General features: G+C 33.6%; 1 protein-coding gene across 3 annotated transcripts in view; it reads left to right on the top strand.

Moving 5' to 3' along the window:
* The window catches only part of LOC120628727 (putative polypeptide N-acetylgalactosaminyltransferase 9), a 197864-nt gene extending 187140 nt beyond the window's left edge, over nt 1-10724 (top strand). Inside the window, exons 4-14 of one of the 3 annotated variants that reach the window (XM_039897307.1) lie at nt 727-775; nt 1369-1996; nt 2860-2904; nt 3753-3945; nt 4151-4320; nt 4543-4707; nt 4956-5419; nt 5508-5690; nt 6634-6738; nt 7678-7806; nt 8735-10724. In XM_039897307.1, the coding sequence (XP_039753241.1) occupies nt 1762-1996; nt 2860-2904; nt 3753-3945; nt 4151-4320; nt 4543-4707; nt 4956-5419; nt 5508-5690; nt 6634-6738; nt 7678-7806; nt 8735-8896 (1851 nt within the window). In that variant the 5' untranslated portion in view covers nt 727-775; nt 1369-1761 and the 3' untranslated portion in view covers nt 8897-10724. Of the gene's footprint in view, nt 1-726; nt 776-1368; nt 1997-2859; nt 2905-3752; nt 3946-4150; nt 4321-4542; nt 4708-4955; nt 5420-5507; nt 5691-5977; nt 6086-6633; nt 6739-7677; nt 7807-8734 lie in introns of all 3 variants that reach the window. The other 2 variants (XM_039897306.1, XM_039897308.1) reach the window with 2 other exon arrangements.
* The last annotated feature ends 10953 nt before the right edge of the window (nt 10725-21677 follow it).

The raw sequence follows: 21677 nt of genomic DNA, 5'->3' as shown, positions 1-21677 counted from the left end.
TTCATACGTTATTATTTATTTAAATGGCAAAGAAAATTTAGTAATTAGTCCAGGGAATTAATAAATTTTATCCACGTTTCAAATATTTATCGTACTGCGAATAGAATAAGCAAATGTTTCTCGAAACGTACCTAAATAGTTTTAATCGTATATATTTGCGGTGTTGTGTCTCTTGTATATATCTTCCTGGACGTCGCGTCGTATGGAATTCTAATGGGGTCGTTAAGTGCTGTAGCGTTTACACCTTTGCGGGTACGGAATTGTACAATTATATATACAACCCTATACCATAAACCTTAATGGATATAAATGGGAGTCTGTTCTCATTTTACTTATTATTTGTCTTTATCTACTAGTAATTAAATTTATTACAAACAAGATTTATGCATTTTATTAGCTATAATTAAATATTTAAGAAATAATTTAATTACTGAAATTCTATCGAAGTTAAATTTGCCTAAGGCATGAAATGTGTTCCCCGTTTTCTTCCGAATTTCGGAAACATTTTCATGAAGCAAACTGCCTGATTTTTAGATAGACGCTACTTCGATTCAGTGTTATTTATGTTTCATTCGAAACAGTAAAGATTTAAATCAAATTTATTATCACTCTCTTGGTTTTGAACACTATTGATTCGGAAACTTTTCATTACTTATAAAACTACTTATTAATATACATTCATGTATATATTGTATCAGATATTAACGTCATCTTTCTTTGTTACAGAATTCTACGACAACGAGCGACACTTGTTACGTCAGAAACGTATTTAACAGTGAGTATAAAACTTGTTATAAATAAAGTTGCCATATAAAGCAGAAAGAAATTTACATTTGTAAATTATTGATTGTTCATTAGAGCTTCTTGATTATGGAACCAGTTAAATAAAAAGTCATGGGTAGTATGTTCTTTGCTAACTTTTCTTTAGCTTACGGATTCTGATGAGCATATGATGAGTTGGTTCCCCTGAAAGATCGGGGTAGGGGATTTTGATGGATCACAAATGTATTAAGGTTTTCAGATGGAAACAAGGTCTAATCAAAATCAACGTTTTTCTCGTTAGATTGTTTAGGATATTTATATGATTTTTGCTACTCGTTAGACTAGGTATAGAGTTCCATGGGGATTGAAGTAAAGTTAAAATGAATTTAAGCTTCAACTTAGAGTCACTCAGCGGGCGATGGCTCTCCATCGCCCGCTGAGTGACTCTAGCTCTCTAGCTATGCTAGAAGCCGCTGGACCGGCCCTACAAAAGGCTTATGTCTAGCAGTGGACCTCAATTGGTTGAATTGATGATAATGATGATAATAATTAATTATTTAACATCTCTTTTTCGAGAATTTAATAAACATTTCATTTTATTTACAGGTTTTATGCTATGGAAGAAGATTCCGTGATAAAGGGTTTTAGAAATGAATCAAAAAACTAGAAAGAAAGTCATAAATCAAGGCCACGAGAAGTCTAAATTATAGCCCAGAATCTTAGATCGCCAAAGCATGTGAACAGGAATAAAACATTTATCTAGAAACATATCCTAACAAATATCAGTCTTAAAGAACCTTGGACATATCTAAGTATTTAATTCTAGTCGCCTTGTGATTATAGGTAGTTTAAACATTTTTGCTCAAAAGTTATGTAAAATATTTCTGATTTTATATTATTAGGTCAAAGGTAGTAGGTTACAAATGTCATTGTTTAATTGAGGCGAATAGATGAAAACATACTGAACATATAAATTTTAGAGAATTATTAGAATATAAAATGAAATACTACAGCATGTTCTTTTTACGAAGAAGGACGCTTATATTGAAAGCTGTGCTGATTCTGACAGCCTTGTGGTTTATGGTAGCATTGCTTACGACTAATGGTGGAGCAAGAAATGCCATTGGCGCACCGCCTATCGAATATGAAGATCCAGAAGCGAAGCCACTAAAAATGGCTAAGCCCTCATCAACCAAAAAGAAAAGCGAATCCTATGGCAATAATTTATCCGATGGTGAGCATAATTTTCTTAATTTGGAAATTGCACGAGGTTTCGGTGTATTCGTAAGATGCTGATAAAATTTAATGTATTATGACTATGCATGAATATATTTATCGCTAACAATTACAAGTTTTGCTACTCTTCAAATTGCCTTTGCTTATATATCTTTTCTATATTTTATGTTTAATTGTTACTAAACATTGTTCTTTTATGTCAATAATTTTGATGATTTTTATATTTTGATGGACGCATAATTTTTATGTTAATATCGTTTATGTCATTTAATCACTGCAAATTTCACCTTTTCCGCTATCTCCGTAAGCTATATCGCCTGTCACTATTTTATGACCGTTGTAAATCACGGAGCCATTAGAGTTCCCCCTCTCGTATTGTCCCTAGTTCCTTAGAAACTCTGCGATTGTCTCTCCGCTTGCCCCCGCAATAGAAATGGTAATGAGGAGAGACGTTACAGATTCCAATGAATGTAAAATGAAACTATCCCAGGATACACGTTTTACATTAAAAAATATATTTTTTCGTTTTCTAATTCAAATAATATAAATAATCATCCCCGTAAGGTCTTGTGTTTTGGGTTTCCATGTTATCTTTGTGATTTAGCCAATTCTGTATATGTTTACAGAACAAATTTACAATTTTACGTTACAAATTTTAAGAATGTTAAATTAAAATGTCAATGCATGATTGTAGACCCAAAATTGTATTTGACCATGCACATCCTCGTATACTAGAAACGTATCAATGAGCTACTTCAGCACAATCTTCTGCGATGATGTACATAATTTGCTGTCGGATACTATATGTATTTATAGACAATGTAGATATAATGCATGTTAATATTCCTTTATCCACCACAGCACCAACGCGAGTCGATTGGATGGGTCGAATCTTGGGGAGAGAAGGTAATAATACTAATTGCTTTTTTCCAACAATTTGTAAACCTGGTTTTACATTTTATTATAATTTCTCATTATTTATTTTAACATAATGTTAATATATCACTTCATTTAAGTAATCATTTTTAACTTAGTCTTAATATTCTATTGAGTAAAAGTAAGCGATTAAAATATAACAAAACGAAGATTGTACCTAATAAACATATTAAACAATCATCTACGAAGATAAGGCCGAAGCGAATTCAATTAACCCATCGTTACTTTAGCGATTAATGTCTTTCAGGGTAGCATCAATGTAAGTGCTATTCGTAAATTAGAGTGAAACTTCAATTAATATTGCGGTATTCTGACGAGGCGGAGGGATATTATTAATCGCTAGTTTTAGACCTATTTCACACGTATCGGACGTGACATGTTGACGGATTTCCGATTTAGATATGGACCAGTGCTTAGATTTCACCGAGCCTGGTGATAAGTCCTTACGTATATCGAATAGACCTACTTAGTTGCAACGTTTTATATATATTTACTTTTTATTTAATAAAAAGTAAATATATAAACGCTTTGTCATTATAATTATATGTTAGATAGTAAAAAATAATAAATAGACCAATAAATTATTATTTCTTTAAACCACATTGAATGAGTACGTGATGTTAGCAATACATTGATAGATTTAATTACTTAGTTTGTAAATAATATACGATTACTAATATACTATTCTAAAATTAATAATTGTTGAGGTTAAAACTTTACGCAAAGGCATTGTCGAATTTGACTTTGATTTGTAAACCTTCAAATGATTTGAAATCAATTTAAAAATATCAAAACGTTTCATTATTTTTGCTCCAAAGGCCTTGGAGTAATTGCTGCTCCTGGTTCGGACAACGCACCGGGTGAACTCGGTAAACCGGTCGTTTTACCAGCGAACATGAGTGAGGATGCAAAACTTGCGGTATCAGAGGGATGGAAGAAGAATGCCTTTAATCAATATGCGAGCGACCTGATATCCATTAAAAGGAAGTTACCTGACCCGCGAGACGAATGGTAAGAGAATTAATTAAATAAAAAAAAAAAACAATAAAAGAGAATTTAGGATATTTCTAAAACCATCCATATATCTACCCGATAAAATGTTCTAGGATTTCAACTAATTTCCAATCAAATTTATAAAAAGTAAAAGAAACTGCCACGTTAAAGATAATTATATGGATAAACAAATAGACACTGATTTGATTTAATATTTTATCAGGTGTAAACAACCAGGACGCTATTTAGAAGATCTACCTCAGACTTCTGTTGTGATCTGTTTCCACAATGAAGCATGGTCAGTGCTTCTCAGAACAGTTCACTCAGTTATTGACAGATCACCTCCACACTTGATAAAGGAAATTATTCTTGTTGACGACTTTTCGGATATGCGTAAGTGTATATTGTTTCTTTAAAGAAACAGAGATACCATAGTGGTTAAAGCTTTGGCTCCCTTTCGGGGGATCATTTGGTTTTTTTAATTTGACCATTTCAAATATATCTTGCTTTTACCGTTACGAAAACATCGTTAGGAAACCTGCATGCCAGTTTCAAATAGGTTTCTTTATATATACTCGTAAGTCATGTCTTAAATACGATAAATCTTGATTCCAGCGCACCTGATGCAACAGTTAGACGACTACATGTCGTCTCTACCTAAAGTCAGGATAGTCCGTGCCACTCGTAGAGAGGGTCTCATTAGAGCAAGGCTGCTCGGGGCCCGATACGTCACCGCTCCTGTGCTCACGTACCTTGACAGCCATTGCGAATGCACAGAAGGTGAGTTTGATTAACTGATATTAAAAAAAATTACTAACAATCATTTATTCAACTAAATTATTTTTATCGATATTCATATTATGGTACCCCTTAAAATATTAGTCAGTAATTATTTTCGTTAGTATTCAATTTTCAAACTACATGCGTAGTATTAACAAAATTGTCGATAGCTTTTCTATAATTGCTGAATGTCCATATAAAAACAAATTATACCTTCACGAACGAATTTTATCTGAAATTATTTGCAGGTTGGTTGGAGCCCTTGTTAGATAGAATTGCTCGAAACAAAACTACAGTGGTGTGTCCAGTAATTGACGTTATCGATGATAATACCCTCGAGTACCACTACAGGGACTCCTCGTCAGTCAACGTCGGCGGTTTCGATTGGAATCTACAGTTCAATTGGCATCCCGTACCAGCTAACGAAAGAGCTCGACACAAACATACAGCGGAACCAGTTTGGTCTCCAACTATGGCTGGTGGACTCTTTGCAATTGACAAGGAATTTTTCGAAAGACTGGGAACTTACGATAGCGGTTTTGATATTTGGGGTGGAGAAAACCTAGAACTGTCATTCAAAAGTTGGATGTGTGGAGGAACTTTGGAAATCGTCCCATGCTCACATGTTGGTCACATATTTAGAAAGAGGTCTCCTTATAAATGGCGAACTGGTGTGAATGTCCTTAAGAAGAATTCAGTTAGATTAGCTGAGGTATGGTTTGAATAATATATTATGTTAATGACATACCGAAGTTTTGAAACCTCGTTACTTTGGTAATATACATTTTTCTACATTTTAGGTTTGGCTAGATGACTACGCCAAATATTATTATCAACGAGTCGGTAACGATAAAGGTGATTATGGTGACATAAGTAGCCGGAAAGCGTTAAGGGAAAAACTAGGCTGCAAATCATTTGAGTGGTACTTGAAAAACATTTATCCAGAACTATTTATTCCAGGAGAATCCGTTGCTCATGGCGAGGTTTGTATTAACTCTTTTAATAACTCATTCGTTGAATTCATGCTTCATCATTTATAATTTTTAGAAGCATCCAAAAAAATAAAACATTGTTCCTATTATAAATAATATAATATTTTGTAAATTTGTTTTAAAATTTTTAACGTTTGCAACATTTGCAAAAGGTTATTTTCGCCAAAGATGTGAACTATATCCGTGCTAAAATTTCTATTGATGTCTATGAAAACCCTGAGTGCAAATTTTTAACTGTGCTGTGTGTAACGTGTCCTTCAAAATTATTACTTGTGCAGATTCGAAATGTCGGCTTCGATAAGACATGCCTGGATTCGCCAGGCCACAAGTCCAACCATCATAAGCCCGTCGGACTTTACCCGTGTCACCGGCAGGGAGGAAATCAGGTCTTCTGTCGTTTAAAATTTCACCCGATGCGGCAGTACCACAGTGAAAAATCATTTCGACCATTTTATTATGTTAATGTTTATCTGCACCTTAATTTCCCAGCATGTTTAAAATCGCACGGTTTTTTTTTCTATAGCACAGTATGCACGAAATTGTCGATTTTAGTATTTTTATATAAACCGTTAGATTCGAACTGAAGCAAACGGTCACCGTAACTGCCTCGATGGTGTATCTATAGAGGAAACTCAAGAAGAAACAGAGCCCATAATGTTGCACTCGTGCCATGGCGCTGGTGGCAATCAGGTATTGACAGTTTGGAAATCCGAGTGGCGTGTTCAATAGAAATGGGCTATCTAAACGCACCACCGAACTTATTCTTGTATGAGGAATAAGTGGCACACTTTTGTTTTGTTCATCAGTCATTTCATTTTCATCACGACATTATTACTTGTAGAGTAGTAAGCTAAATTTATACAAAATGCTTCAAGTAATAGTGTCACCAGCACGCTTGCTTTGGCACGCCTTTTTAAATTATGGATGACATTAGATCGCGAATCCCTCGACGGATATGTGCGTCGACTCGGCAGCAGGTCCGGAAGATATGAAGAAGCCAGTTAATGTATGGCCATGCCATGGAGAATACGGCAACCAGGTTTGTCTACAAACTCCAAGAATGAATTAATCTATGCTTTTGCTTTGTCTTGTATACTATAGGTTTTGGTGCACGCCGTGAATGTTTTATAACCACATATTGGAATAAAATAACCCCCCTTATGTTTTGTATCACACTACTTTGGCATTACTAATCAACGAAGCTGTTGCGTGCTGGTAAATTTGTTGCTTATTTCGCACGCATACGTTTTGAACCGTATTTTCCATTTATATACTAATGCGACGTTACGATAACATTTAACGAAATAGTTTTTGTCATTCATGCAGGTCTAAATTTAACATTTAGATTTTTTATCTTCACATCGTGGTTGGTCACGCACGTTACTTTTATTACAGGGAAATCAAATTGGTACTTCTTCTTATTAACTGATATTATTTTTAATTCGATCTTAAACTATTGGTACTGCCGCTAGGTATATTTTATTAGTTTGTAAGCTTATTTAACAAGTTAGATTATTTAAATCTTTATTATCTTAATTTACACATAAATATTTCATTATTACTCAAATTGTAAATTCTCCATCTATTTAATAAAATGTATTACAACGTCATGTATAAATAATTACGTGAATATCCCAATTTAACATTGAATTTAAACTAAAGCAGTATTCGTAAAATATTATGGCTATTTCACGAAATAAAAACATAGAAGCGCTCTTAATATGTTATTGGATTCTCACTTATGTTGGTGGATGGATGATTTATTAACAGAGTTTTTCTGTTTCTGAGTTCAAACCAAATTACATGTTTTCATGAATATTTATTTTAATAATTCCTAGCATTCCTTTTTATGTATGGGTTGGTTTGGGTAGTCAAATATACATTGTAGGGATTTTTGTTTTATAAAATTGTATAAGAATATTTAATATTTCTTTATTTAAAATTAATGTTACTAAAACATTTATTAAACTTTTTTCAGTACTGGATGTACTCGAAGAATGGTGAAATCCGTCGTGATGAGACCTGCCTCGATTATTCGGGCCACGACGTCGTGCTTTACCCTTGTCACGGTGCTAAGGGTAATCAGCTATGGCTTTATGACCACAATGTAAGTTTGACATAATACGTCAGATTTGTAAAACTTTTGTATTGATTCGATTTTTTCATAAATTCTATCTCAGATCTGAGTTCAGCTCAAAGTTCTTCTATGTCTCTTCTTCTTCTTATTAACTGATACACACATACATTTTTGTAACATTATTATTTTGATAACATTTTTCCACACCATCCCAGCCTCAACCATGTCAGCCCTTCACTGGCACCGTCGTCATATTATGACTTTGATGAATTTATTACTTTGTTTTGTTTAAGATGTAAAATAACTGCTAATGCTTATCGACGTCCGAGTGGCGCAGTGGGCAGCGACCCTGCTTTCTGAGTCCAAGGCCGTGGGTTCGATTCCCACAACTGGAGAATGTTTGTGTGATGAACAAGAATGTTTTTCAGTGTCTGGGTGTTTATCTATATATTATAAGTATTTATGTGTATTATATTCATAAAAAAATATTCATCAGCTATCTCAGTACCCATAACACAAGCTACGCTTACTTTGATGGCGATGTGTGTATTGTCGTAGTATATTTATTTATTTATTATTTAATGTTGGTTTTTCGTTTATTTCATTAAAGTCTTTCCCAATATAAAGTTGCTAACTGATTTTCTATAACAACCCCCATAAGTTTAGATCAACCCCCATTATATAGTAATATTGAAGTATTGATATACTACCCACAGTTATTCTTGTCAACACAAGAATAACTCTAGGTGGTATAAATTGTATAGTCTATCTTTCATAATAAGTAAGTAAATAATAAATTGTTTAAATATAAGGTTAGATATTTGGTGTATATTTTTACTTGATGAAGCGTTTTTAAATTCCCTACGATTTCTAAACTGGATGCATAAAGCTTTTAGTAAAGACCCAAACCCAATAACTGATTGGCAGGTCGTAAACCATAAAATGTATGTTGTTACAGACGAAGTTAATAAAACATGGATCCAGTGAGAAATGCATGGCGATATCAAGGAACAAGGACAAGATCGTCATGGAAACTTGCAACGAATCTGAGAACAGACAAATGTGGAGCATGGAGAACTTCAACGCTGACAGACTCAGCCCAGAACTCATGACCGAGTAGCGGGAGGCCTATGACGAAATACTGTTTATATAAATAAATACTAAAACTTACGGAACTCAGTGAACTTTATTCAGATTAAACTATAGTGAGTGTTACTCCTAGTTATGAATAAATAACGGCTTGAACTCAGAGGAATTTAAGTCTGTGTTACCTGACTAATTTAGGACCCGTACGGAATCTACAGTTGAAGCGAGCTTCTGATTATGGACCCTGGCGGGGTCTGAAACTGGTCTAGCATACGTTGACCATATTTTTCTGAGTTTAAATCGTCATATGTTAATAATTATAGTGAACTTTTTTATAAATAATAACACGGACAAGTTACTAATGTGAGTGCACCGAATCACTTGTTGTTGAACGCATTTTGTGTGTAGTCCTTAAAATTTGTGGACAATTTATCTGTTTGTGACTTTTTCAAGATGTGTGTAATAATGGAGTGTTTTGATTTTTTTCAATTAAGTTTGGATTGAAATGAAATTGTAACCACTAGATTGTTGACCCTATACAACTAGGCCTAATTTTGATTTTCAATTTCGGATCTCAGCCACTGTCATTAGCTTTTTCATACTTATTTGTATGTACTGTTTGATTTATTTGTTTATCTAAATAATATCACAGTGTTACTGTGGGCTTGATTCGAATTGTCTAAATAGGTATTAATTAAAAAATTGTAGTATTCTTATTAAAATATTATTATATATATTTTCCACAAATTCATTTCTAATCCATATCCTTGTCGTTCTGGAAAATATCAATAATAATTGGTATTTGAAGTTCATATTAATAATTGTAACGAATTTGTATTACTAGTTTCAATTGTATAAAAATATCATTATAATGGTATTCTATGTCAAGTATTGATTATGATAAATTGGAATTAATCCAGAACCTGTACATATCTTGCTACATATTGATATGGAATATTTGATTTAATTTAATTTAATTTAAATTTCGGAAATGCCTAGATTTGTTTATGTTGTTTCCTATCTCGTTTTTATGGGCGTTTTCTGTTAATTCCGGTTAATATTTTGACTGCGCGCTTAATATTAACCGCCGAAATAGTTAAGTATTTCAGCGAGCGACTGTTTTGCTGCGAAAATACGTCTGCAATCAGTCGCAAACTAAACGCCCTGCTAGATCACGCTCTAAGGCCATTAGCACACTTCCGCTGAGAAATAAATATAGCGAAAACGCTGTAATTCCACCGTAATCCGTAGCCTTAGTACAAAATTTCTTCGCTTACAATCGAGGAGTCGTTAACATGAAAATACTGTGCTGTGTTGGAGTAAAATAGATCTTGTTTTGATTTTGTTAAAGCTCGAATTTGGCTAAATTTTTTAGCTCTGACTTCTGACAAAGTTTAAAAAAAGCAGAAGTACAGGATTTGCGATTCTAACACGTATAACATTAGGTCTATTTTACTTTAACTATTCATAGTTTTATACTTGTAAAAGACTCATCGATTGTGAGCGAGCAAATCATGCACTACGGCTAGTGAATCAAATGTAAGATAGAAGCGAAATGCATTTTCCAATGCATAGATTCCACTATGTGTGTGTGACTTGATTATCTTATCTTTGTGGATTGCAGCGACTGAAAGCCTAATAACCAAATTTATGCATACAATCCAGTTTTGTTTCGTTTGTTATGTAACTACAGCAGTTTCGGACTATCTCGCGGCTAAGGTATAATGGTTCAAGTGATCATCTTACGTCGCAAAATGTTCATGTGATTTGATTTATTGATACTGTATTATATATAACTTTGTCCTAGAAGATGGATCTAGTGAAAAAATATTTATAAAATACACTAGGTAGGTATTAAAATAATGAAATGTCTAATATTTTAGTTACTATTTATGATAAGTAAATATTTTTGTATAATTCGAGAATTCATGTGAATTTAAATGAATTTATTTTTGTCTCGATCTATTTAGTACTGTACGATATTATGACAAGGTTTGACTAAAATAATGACTGATTTTGTTTATTTTTTAATTTTTAGCATTTTCGTTTTTTTTCTAATCAAAAACGAATGTCGTTTCGGTTTTGTTGACTTTGATGTCATGAATCACATATCTAATGTTAAAAAAATTGTTTAAAAGTCAATTATTATGAAGTGTTATTCTCAAATTTTAATTAAATTAACTAAAGATATATATATATATATATTGTTTAAATCCTCTTGATAAATTTAATGATTACATTCCAATTTGTGATTTTTTGTATGAGAAGTAAGTATGTATTTTTAAATGCGTAGACAAAAACTGCCAGTTATGTGTAAAAATAGAATAAAAATGCCGTTGTAAGTAAAATAAAAGTGTAAATTTTAGGATAATTAAATTTCTGTCATTGCTCAGGAATCATATCACAATGTAAAAATATTAAATAATTTAATTAGAAATGAAAGTGCCAGTATTTTTGTTTAAGATTTTCGTGTTATTTCTTTACATTAAATACTACCATTATTTCCTTATCTTTCTGTAGTCATAACTAGTATTTTCTTTTATATTAATATTATTAAATAATTTTCTTTGATTATATCACGAATATGATATATTACGATAACACATTGGATACCATAAAACTCTATTGTACTGTTTCTTTTATCTTTTTTTATTCAATCTTTCCTAAAATGCTCTTATAACGAAAATCTAATTTAGTAAAACAGCAATTCATAAGAATGTAAAATTAAAATATCCATTCCACTTTTGGAAATTTACTAACATTTATAATATATTATTATAGTCCGAGAGACGGAGTACATAATAATGTTCTGAGACAGAATAAGATTTTAGTGTCAGTAAACAATGTAGCTTTATTTTTTAATAATTAAATTTTTCTGTTTGGTCCCTGATCTGCTTAATCATAAACAAAAGTTACAATCACTCTTTTTTTACTATCAAATATGAAATAATATTTTAGCTTCCACTGACTATAATAACGAGAACCAGTTATTCTTATGTTCTGACAAAAGGAGAATCAGGATACTCACGGGATTCTTAACTATCATTTAAAGTACTTAAATTAAGCTAGGTTGACGTATTCTCGCAACACATTTTGTGCACCTTTTCTGTACTAATGACATATAACAATTATTAGTTTAACCTTTTAAGAGCATGTTACTTTCGTCTCTTCGACTATAAAAAAATATCATATTGAATGAAACATTTAATCCAATGAAAAAGACACATAGATGATAATTCTTGTTGGGTTAAGATGTTATAAATGTGCCTTATATCTTTACGTAATATTGTATTTGAATGTTGAAATTTCTGTAAATATAAAGCGATGTCTCCTGTACTATAAATACGATGGCGTAATGTTAGTTAGTACAGTAGTGTTTGTAAAATAAAGCATTATGTTGGATTTGTATCTTGTTGTTTAATTTAATTATCAGTTGTGGCTATATTAAGGGAAAGTAAGTATGTTCTGATATAACTTAGTCACTTTATATCAGAACTGTAGAAGAACCAAAGTCCTGTACTTTACTCGTTGCGAAGTTAAATAGCCAATGAACGTAGCACGGTGCACGGATAGGTGGTAGGATTTCCACTACAAGTTGGCCCTTGACTGCAATCACACCTGGTGGTAAGTGATTATGTCTTCTTAGATGGTTAGGGGTATTGGCAATCAAATTAAACCCATATCCCTAGCATATAGAGTGGTAACCAAACACGGCCGAAGCCACTCGCCGGAACTGACCAGAGAAAGTTCAGGAATTACAAATTCCTAAATTGCCCATTGGGGTTCCAACCCGGGAACTCCAGTCGTAAGACCACAGCGCTTTCCACTATGCCATTTAGGTCTAAAAAGATCTTAATATCCACTTCGGAACCAGAACTTTGAAAATAATATTATATCTCTTTAGAAATATGAAACTTAGCTCTACTCCACCACTTGCTTTTCTCACAGTTGGTTACTCGATTTGTTACGACTAGAGTCAATAAAAATGAACTACACTGTCTGCTATAAACCTATCTATTACCAATTGGCTCACTAGTCGGTCGTATAATCGATAGTTTTAATAAGAGAAATTGGTATCAGTTTGCGTTTTGCAGTCTTCGAACAACTCTGAATTGAATGAATTGGGAACGGATCTTGTGAGAATTGACAAACTATTAAGTTCAATAAATCTGAACTATTCGCCACGGTACTAGAAAACGAAAAACTTTAAACGTATCTTCTTACGGCTTCTAAAGCTCCTGGAGCAGTAGGTAGTAATTAACTTTAATATTTTTTCCATCATGGCTCACTCAAAGCGAGATCCGTAGGTACATCTGAATTGTTTGGCTCACAGAATGATTATTCATAAGCTTTAAAAACAAACCAGTCTTTGTCTCCAGTCAAATGAAAACCGCAAGAACAAAAGAGTGAACTTGTGTAACTCACGGTCCATTACCCACTCTTGACTTTGTGACAACTTTACTCTTTGTGTTTCAACCCGGTCACAACTTAACTATTGAAATGTAATAACTCGTAAAAACAAACAGCGAGCGATATTGACTTGCAGGAAGTTACATGTTTCAGTTAAATTTATTGCTATGCAGAACTAAAAGAATAAATTAGTGTTTACTTGATGGCATTTTTAGTAGGTTGGTAGGCCGACACTATCCGTTGTAATGCTCTATGGAACTTCATAGATATGTTTGTGAATTGTGCGGTCGTTACAACTATAAAGAGTCATGAACACATAGAAGTAAAAATTAGGAGCATGTTCATAATATTATAAGGGGTTTAAGGACCTTGCAAGTCGTGCTTAACCTAATTAGATAAATACAAAATTACGTTTACAAAATTAAAGTCTTCCGGCTATATGTATTGTATCTGTAGTGTATAACTAACCTTGCAGAGCTCGAAGTCAAAGTCAAATATTTCTTGCAAATAGGCCTAGTCCTACAGATCATATTTTTGATACGTATATAACATACAAAAATGTATACATAGTATGATGGTGGCGAATACATCTTTTGTAAACCTAAAACTAAAGCTACCAAACAAGTGAACGCACCCTGAACTAAAAGAAGCCTAGAATCAAATAAGCCGTGTGTTCTTTTTTAATCACCTATATATGATCGTCATTTAAAATGATTTATTAAGCATTCCAACTGGAGCATGTTTCACATCCAAGGAATTTTATCGTTTACGTAATCTTTTGTACCATAATAGGAGGTCAGAAGATTGTCGACTGTCAAATTCAAATTCAAATTCAAATTCATTTATTTCAAGTAGGCCTACTTTATAAGCACTTTTGAAACGTCAAGTATGCATGTTTGTGTGACTCTACCACCGGTTCGGAAAGCAGATTCTACCGAGAAGAGCCGGTAAGAAACTCAGTAGTTGCTCTTTTCCAACATCAACATTTACAATCATTTTGCTATCTTGCGGGAGATGAGAGCGAGGCTGGCTGCTTCCATTCTACCTTGTCATTGAGGAATTCATCAAATGTATAGTAACCTCGCTGTACTAGATGCGTTTTTACACATTTTTTAAATGTATGCATTGGTAGGTCAAGAATTTCCTTAGGAATCATGTTGTAAAAGCGTATACTCAACCCCACAAAGGAGTTCTGCACCTTTCGCAGACGATATGCAGATATCACCAATCTATGACCGTTTCTGGTAAGTCGATTGTTAATTTCAGCTTTTGATTTATAAAGAGTAATATTTTGCCTCACAAAGACTATATTACTATAAATGTATTGCGAAGCTACTGTAAGAATACCTATTTGTTTAAATTTTTCACGAAGCGATTCGCGTGATCCAAGTTTATATATTGATCGTACGGCTCTTTTCTGTAGTATAAATATACTTTCAATATCTGCAGCTTTTCCCCACAGCAAGATCCCATAGGACATAATACTGTGAAAGTATGCGAAATAAACAAGCCTAGCTGTTTCAACATCGGTAAGCTGTCTAATTTTCCTGATTGCATATGCAGCTGAGCTGAGTTTACTCGCTAGGCTTTCTATATGGGTACCCCACTGTAGCTTACAATCTAAGGTCACTCCTAGAAAAACAGTGGAGTTTTCTATTTTAAGTGTTTCTCCATTTATTATGATGTTTTTATCAATTTTTTTTACGTTAGGCAAAACAAATTCCAAACACTTAGTTTTTTTTGCATTTAAAAGTAAGTTATTAACAGTAAACCAGTCTGACACATGTGACAAAGCACGGTTTACGTCGTCAAAATTATCTTTGTTTCTATCAGTCTTAAAAATGAGAGATGTATCATCTGCGAACAGTACAATCTCACAAGTGCCCCTGACATGGTGTGGCAGATCATTTATATACACCAGAAACAATAAGGGACCCAAAATTGAGCCTTGTGGGACACCCATTAAGGCAGAAGATCCCTTAGACTTTATGTCTTTTACGCATACCCTTTGAACTCTATCACTTAGATAAGAGGCAATTAAATTGAGTGCAACGTTTTTGATGCCATAGTGGCTTAGTTTTAATAACAACGTTTTGTGTTCAACGCAATCGAATGCTTTGGACAGATCACAGAAAACACCAATGGCATTCTGCGAACGTTCCCAGGCATCGTAAATATGCTTTATGAGTCTTGCGCCTGCATCCGTTGTACTACGACCTTTAGTGAAGCCGTACTGCTCCGGATGAAGTAAGTTATTTACATTAAAATGATTTAAAAGTTGATAAAGTATAATTTTTTCAAAGACCTTACTAAGAGTTGGCAAGATTGAAATAGGCCTGTAATTGTTAAGGTCATTTTTATGACCGGATTTAAAAAGGGGTATTAATTTACTACATTTCATTAGGTTCGGAAAAATACCCATATCAACACATTCATTAAAAATTACAGCTAGATAAGGGGCAATAACGTCAATAATGTTAGAAATGACCATCACCGACATACCCCACAGATCACCGGTTTTTTTCAACTTTAATAACCTGAAATTCTTTACAATATCTATTGCAGATATATGTTTAAAATTAAATAAAACATTGCACTCTTTAACATTATCTCTCAATATACGCTGAGCTGCTATTGGTGAAGAGCTTAGAGAATCTGTTAACAAAATGGGAACATTCTGAAAGAAGTTTTCGAAAGTATTAGCAACCTCCCTGTCAGACGTCACTTTATTGTTATCAACAATAAGTTCAAAATCCACATCACGAGATTTAGTTTTTCCTGACTCGTAATTAACTATTTTCCAGGTTGTTTGTATTTTGTTATCAGATTTCATTATACTATATTTAATGTGTAGCGATTTCGCATTAGTGCAAACATTCTTAAATATTTTAGAGTATTTTTTTACGTGTTCTACGAAAGTTGGAGTATGATTAAATTGTTTTTCATCATACAGCTCATACAACTTCTCCCTACTTTTATATATACCTACAGTAGCCCAGTCACTAAATTTTAATTTATTACTGACATTGATGTGCTTAAAGTTGAATACTCTATTAAATTCGTTGTTTATAGTATTAAATAGTGCACTATAAAGACTGTCCGGATGAAAATGTTCGTACGCAATACCAGGGATTTTCGCAGTAATTTCACGTTTGAATCGCATTAATTTAGTCTTAGTTATTGGCCTACACTTTATAATTTGTCTGCTTTTATTGATAGTATTTAAAACAGTAATAAGTTGACCACAATGATCTGACCTTAAATTATTAATTATTCTTTTATCTAAAATGTCACAATTGAAAAAAATATTATCTAAGCAGGATGCTGAAGTTGCAGTTACTCTAGTAGGTTCACTAAAAGTGTGACACAAATTAAAACATTTAAATAAGTAAAGCAATCTAGCAGTTGTTGCATTTTCTAGTAAAATGTCGACATTGAAATCGCCACATACAATTACTTTTTTAGTAGAAAGACACAAACGCTTTAGTACATCCTCCATGACATTCTCGAAATCGCTAAAATCACCTGAAGGGGGTCGGTATACACTCACTATTATAAATCGCTCCAGCTCCACACAAGACAGTTCTGCAATGCGTTCAACAGAAAGACCAACTATGTCTTTTCGTTCTTTACAAATTATATTATTACGTACAAAAATTAAAGATCCACCGTGAATTGCAGTCCTTCTGAAGAACGCACTTGACAATATAAAGTTATCGATGTTTACTGCTACTTGTGTACCAGTGAGCCAGTGCTCAGTTATACACAAAATATGTACATTGAGTTTCTCCACAAACAGCTCTATTTCTAATTCTTTGCCGGTGAAGCTCTGTATATTTTGGTGTACAATGTTCATATGGCAGAGCTCCTCCGTTGTCTTATTAACTAGTTTAAATCATTATTAAATTTCTTAATAGTACTAGCGCAAGTACTAGGGTCAGTAATAGAAATAGAAGTACTTGAAGTACAATTTGTAAAAGTGTCAATAGACTTTGTTACAACAGTTGTAACAGTATCATTTAAATTATAAGCTAGTAAAAACGCTATCTGCTGCTTACACTTTTTAGGCAGATACAATTTATCTCTTGTCATTACAAATGATGACGTGAATTTATTAATGTCAAAATAAAAAATTGCGTCGCTATGACGGTATGTCAAATTATAGATTAATAAGTTTAATTTATAAATATGTTCATTTTGTTTTGAGTTTAGAGTGCCACAATAAGGAAAGGCACACATTACAAACTTACATTTAGTTTTGTTATTTAAAAGCAGTAATTTTTCAATGCATCTTATAATCTGATGCTTTTTGACATTTAAACTGTCCCCTAACAATAAGACAACATTTGTATACCTATCTAGATTTTTTTCATTTAGGCTATTAATGACACAATCAAAACTAGCCCCCGGTGAACATATATTTGTCACTGAGTGGTTTAGGTAACAATTCATAATAGGACCTAAACCTCTACCTATTTTGTCAGATATTACTATACTTTGTTTTTTAGGTTTAGCAGATAAAGTAGAATTTAAGGATACAGGAACATGTGTTGCATTTCCAGACCTCTCTGGGCAAATATCCAAATTGTCAGTGAATATATTACTACAGTCTTGACTAGGTATAGGTATGTCATGAGTACATTGACCTTTATTTGTTAAAGACTCAAAACGAGCCATATTATACGTTCCTAGGGCTAACAACTCATCAGCTGCCTGGAACGTACACGCGCGAAACGCGCTGGAACTATATCATTTATATTTTTGCTCATACGTCGATGTGTTGTGTGTGATATATTTATTTGCAAAGTTGCACGTAAGAGAAATAGTCAACAAATTCTGTTCAAAGTAAGTGAAATAAAAAATTGCCAGCGATGTCTTATGGCCAATCCCAGTCACAATGGATATTTTTGTAACTGAGCACATATCTGAAAAAATTCATAAAATAATCGACAGTTAAAGAATACACCAATGAAGCTCAACTCATAGGATCGTTGAAAATCGGGACATTAATTATCTAGTCTAGCAAATTTGAAATGGTTATTCCGTTATTTATCGGTCACCAGAGCCTAATAAATAGCAGGGAGTATCAGAAGTAGGTGAGTTTAACAATAGAAGCCAACAGAAGCCATAATTCCCTTACCTCCACGAGTACGTGGAATTTGGAAATTATACAAAACACCTCTTGTTTAAGCATATGTGGATTTAATGATGTAATGACAGTAAATGTCGTAAAAGTATAAGTAGTCTTTTTTTCTAAACGAAGACACCGAAAAATATTTAAATGACTTTAATATTTTAACAATAAAAATCTTAGTCTGCAATGAAATGAAAAACCAAGAACAATAGAATTAACGAATGCAACGGTGGTTTAAAATCATTGTTATATTTGCATCTTGACGAGTTTTTATTTTTTCCTTACATTTAAAAAACCTCTAGCAGAATAATAAACTATAAAGAGTCGGTCATCATTTTAACACTCCGTTAAAGTAAGACATTGCAAAAGTCTAAATAATACGGTGGCGGTGGTGTTTTCGTTGCAATTACTGAAGCACCTACAACAAAAGTGTCTTTTTGTCCAGTGAAATGAAAAACAGCAAGAACAATAGATTGAACTCGAGTTATGGTCGGTTACACTCTTTGTATTACTCACTCTTTGTGTATTTTCGAGTATTGTTTATTATATGTATAGATGTAACAAAAAATCGTAAATTTTTTATGTCTTTAGAGTTAATCTTATTATTTTCATCTTAATTGTACACTCCTGTATGAGAAGAGATATGGACCCAGGGGTATAGTTAGTCATCAGTTTTACTTCCAATTAACTCACTTTAATTCACTACCGGTTACACTATTTGTATTACAGCTTCACTCTTTGTGACTCAGCGAGTGTCTGCGTTGCACTTACTGCTTTTCGCTGTCAGAAGGCTATAGGCTATAGGCTGGAAAACATTAATGTAGTCATAAGTTTTAAACTTTATTAAAGTCATCCTATAATAAAAAATAAAATAGGTTTAGTATTATTTGTGTGTTTGGTACTTCTTAATGCCATAGCTAGAAAACGAATTAGAGTAAAATTTTACAAAGATAGCTCTTTATTAGGCTTATTCTGATTCGAAAGAATTAAATGGTTTCTATAAGAATAACTATAAGTGAATGCCACGCAGATGAAGTGGCACGATAGCAAAATAAATGACTCGGTGTCGTTGGTGTTTTCGTTGCAATTAACGAAGACTACACAAAAGTGTCTTTGTGTCCAGTGAAATAAAAAACCGCTAGAACAATAGATTGAACTCGAGTCACGGTCGGTTACACTCTTCGTATTACAGCTACACTCTTTGTGACTTGGCGAGTGTTTGTGTTGCAATTACCGCTTTTCGCTGTCAGCGGGAATTAGCAACGTCGCCCCTTTTGATACATTATTCCTGTATTAACACTGTGTTTTGTCTCCTTATGGCGAACTGTTGCTTTATTTATTGGAAAATCCTTTTGGATCTTGCTTATTTTTTCGCTATAAATTAAACCTTATTTGCAATCTCACAAGGTAAGTGATGATGCAGTATAAGAAAGTATTGGTATAACCTGTTAAGGTTACGGTATGTTCAACCCATAGCCCTTATCGGTTTACCTTCTAAGTTAGGGGTGGTAATTAGCCACAGCCGAAGTGTCCCATCAGACACTTCTCTTATTTTAGAAGTCGTTATTCTTAGACTGTATTATCCCTCACCATTAGGATTGAAGTCAACGAAGTGGGTACTGTTAAGGTTAGCTAAACTACCACTTTTCTGGCGCAACAGTGAGCGCTTTGAATTTAAGAAGGACCCGGGATCGATGCCCGGCAGGGAGATCTCGGGAATTTATTATTTCTGAATTTTCTCTTGTCTGGTCTGGTGGGAGGCTTTGGCCGAGGCTAGTTACCACACTACAAAAACGAGCCGCTAAGCGATTTAGTGTGCCAGTGCGATGTCATGTAGAAACCGATTATGGGGTATGACTACCATAGGTACTCCCTAATTAGCTAGCCCGCTACCATCTAGACTAGCCCGTAGTGTAATAAAAAAAAACTTCTTCCTCCTGTATCCTCTTGTAACCTATTCTGCTTACGTCTTGGTTATTAAGTCAAGGTATTTGCAACATATGCTTAAATCCCTGCGGGACCGGAAATCAATATCACACTGAATCATAGTTAAACGTGGCCGGATACTGACAATAAATTATTTAAAATAAACTAATTACTACTAAGAGCACGCGGAAGATCACCGATGAGATGGACGGACCAAGTGAAGGCTACAATCGAGGCTCCTCTACATGAATGCGCAAGAAAGGCAACCGTTAGAGAAGAGTGGCGAAGTATTGTCAAGCGAGCCACAACACCGAGATGTCGACCACGACCAGTCTGTCAAGACTGAAACGACTAAGAAGAAGAAGAATAACACTAATTGTACGATCACCTACCCGATGGGTTGATACATTAAAAAGGTTGACATCGACAATTTTGGTGAATTTTTCGATCTGTGATCAGATCAGAAATGTACGAACAGTGACCAGTGTAACCAAACACCATGTATTACATATCGGCAGCTACGATCACTCTTTCTACTAGAAAAAAGAAGAGTAAGAATAGTTTTACAAAATAATATATACATTTGAAATAGTTACCCATCAGAAAAGTTCCTAAGATGCTGATGCTTTTGCCTCTTTGCTAGCAGCTATTACAAGGCTTATATTTTGGGCTTCTCGAAAAGCCAAGTCTTCAGTTTTTCCCTAAATAAATTATCATTTGGTGTATCTCTTATACTACCTGGTATCCTACTAAAAACTCTGGGCCTAAGGTACAATAAATAAAATTTGTGTGCCTGTCTGTGTTTTCGAAATATCTGCCTCTAACTAAGCTCAGCTTGAACGATAACATAACCCAAACAAAGTTTTATTAAATTATATCTCGTCATACCTAAAAAAATTATATCTATCTTTACTTTCGAAGCGGAAATATAATTTAAAATTTCTTAAATAAAAATCAATTCCAATATGGAGCTCAGAAAACAATCCACACGTGCTTTCAGACTAATGAAAACAATTCTCTACGGTCCGTTCATTTCATTATCGAAGTTCTGTTTAACCGTGTGCGAACTAATGTATCGCCTAGCTTGCAGATATAGAGAAATTGAATTGGATACAAAGATAGAACAATTCCGGGATAAATAAAATTAAATAACATTATACGATTATAATTATTAGGTATACGATATAATTGACAGCCGGTAGGCGCAGTGGGCAGCGACCCTGCTTTTTAAGTCCGAGGCCGTGGGTTCGATTCTCACAACTGGAAAATGTTTGTGTGATAAACATGGATGTTTTTCAGTGTCAGGGTGTCTATCTATATATTATATGTATTTATGAGTATAGTA

This window comes from Pararge aegeria, chromosome 13, assembly GCF_905163445.1.
Source record: "Pararge aegeria chromosome 13, ilParAegt1.1, whole genome shotgun sequence".
In the NCBI taxonomy this organism is placed as follows: Eukaryota; Metazoa; Arthropoda; class Insecta; order Lepidoptera; family Nymphalidae; genus Pararge; species Pararge aegeria.
Note: the sequence above shows the minus strand (reverse complement) of the source record. Positions and strands in the feature narration are given on the sequence as shown.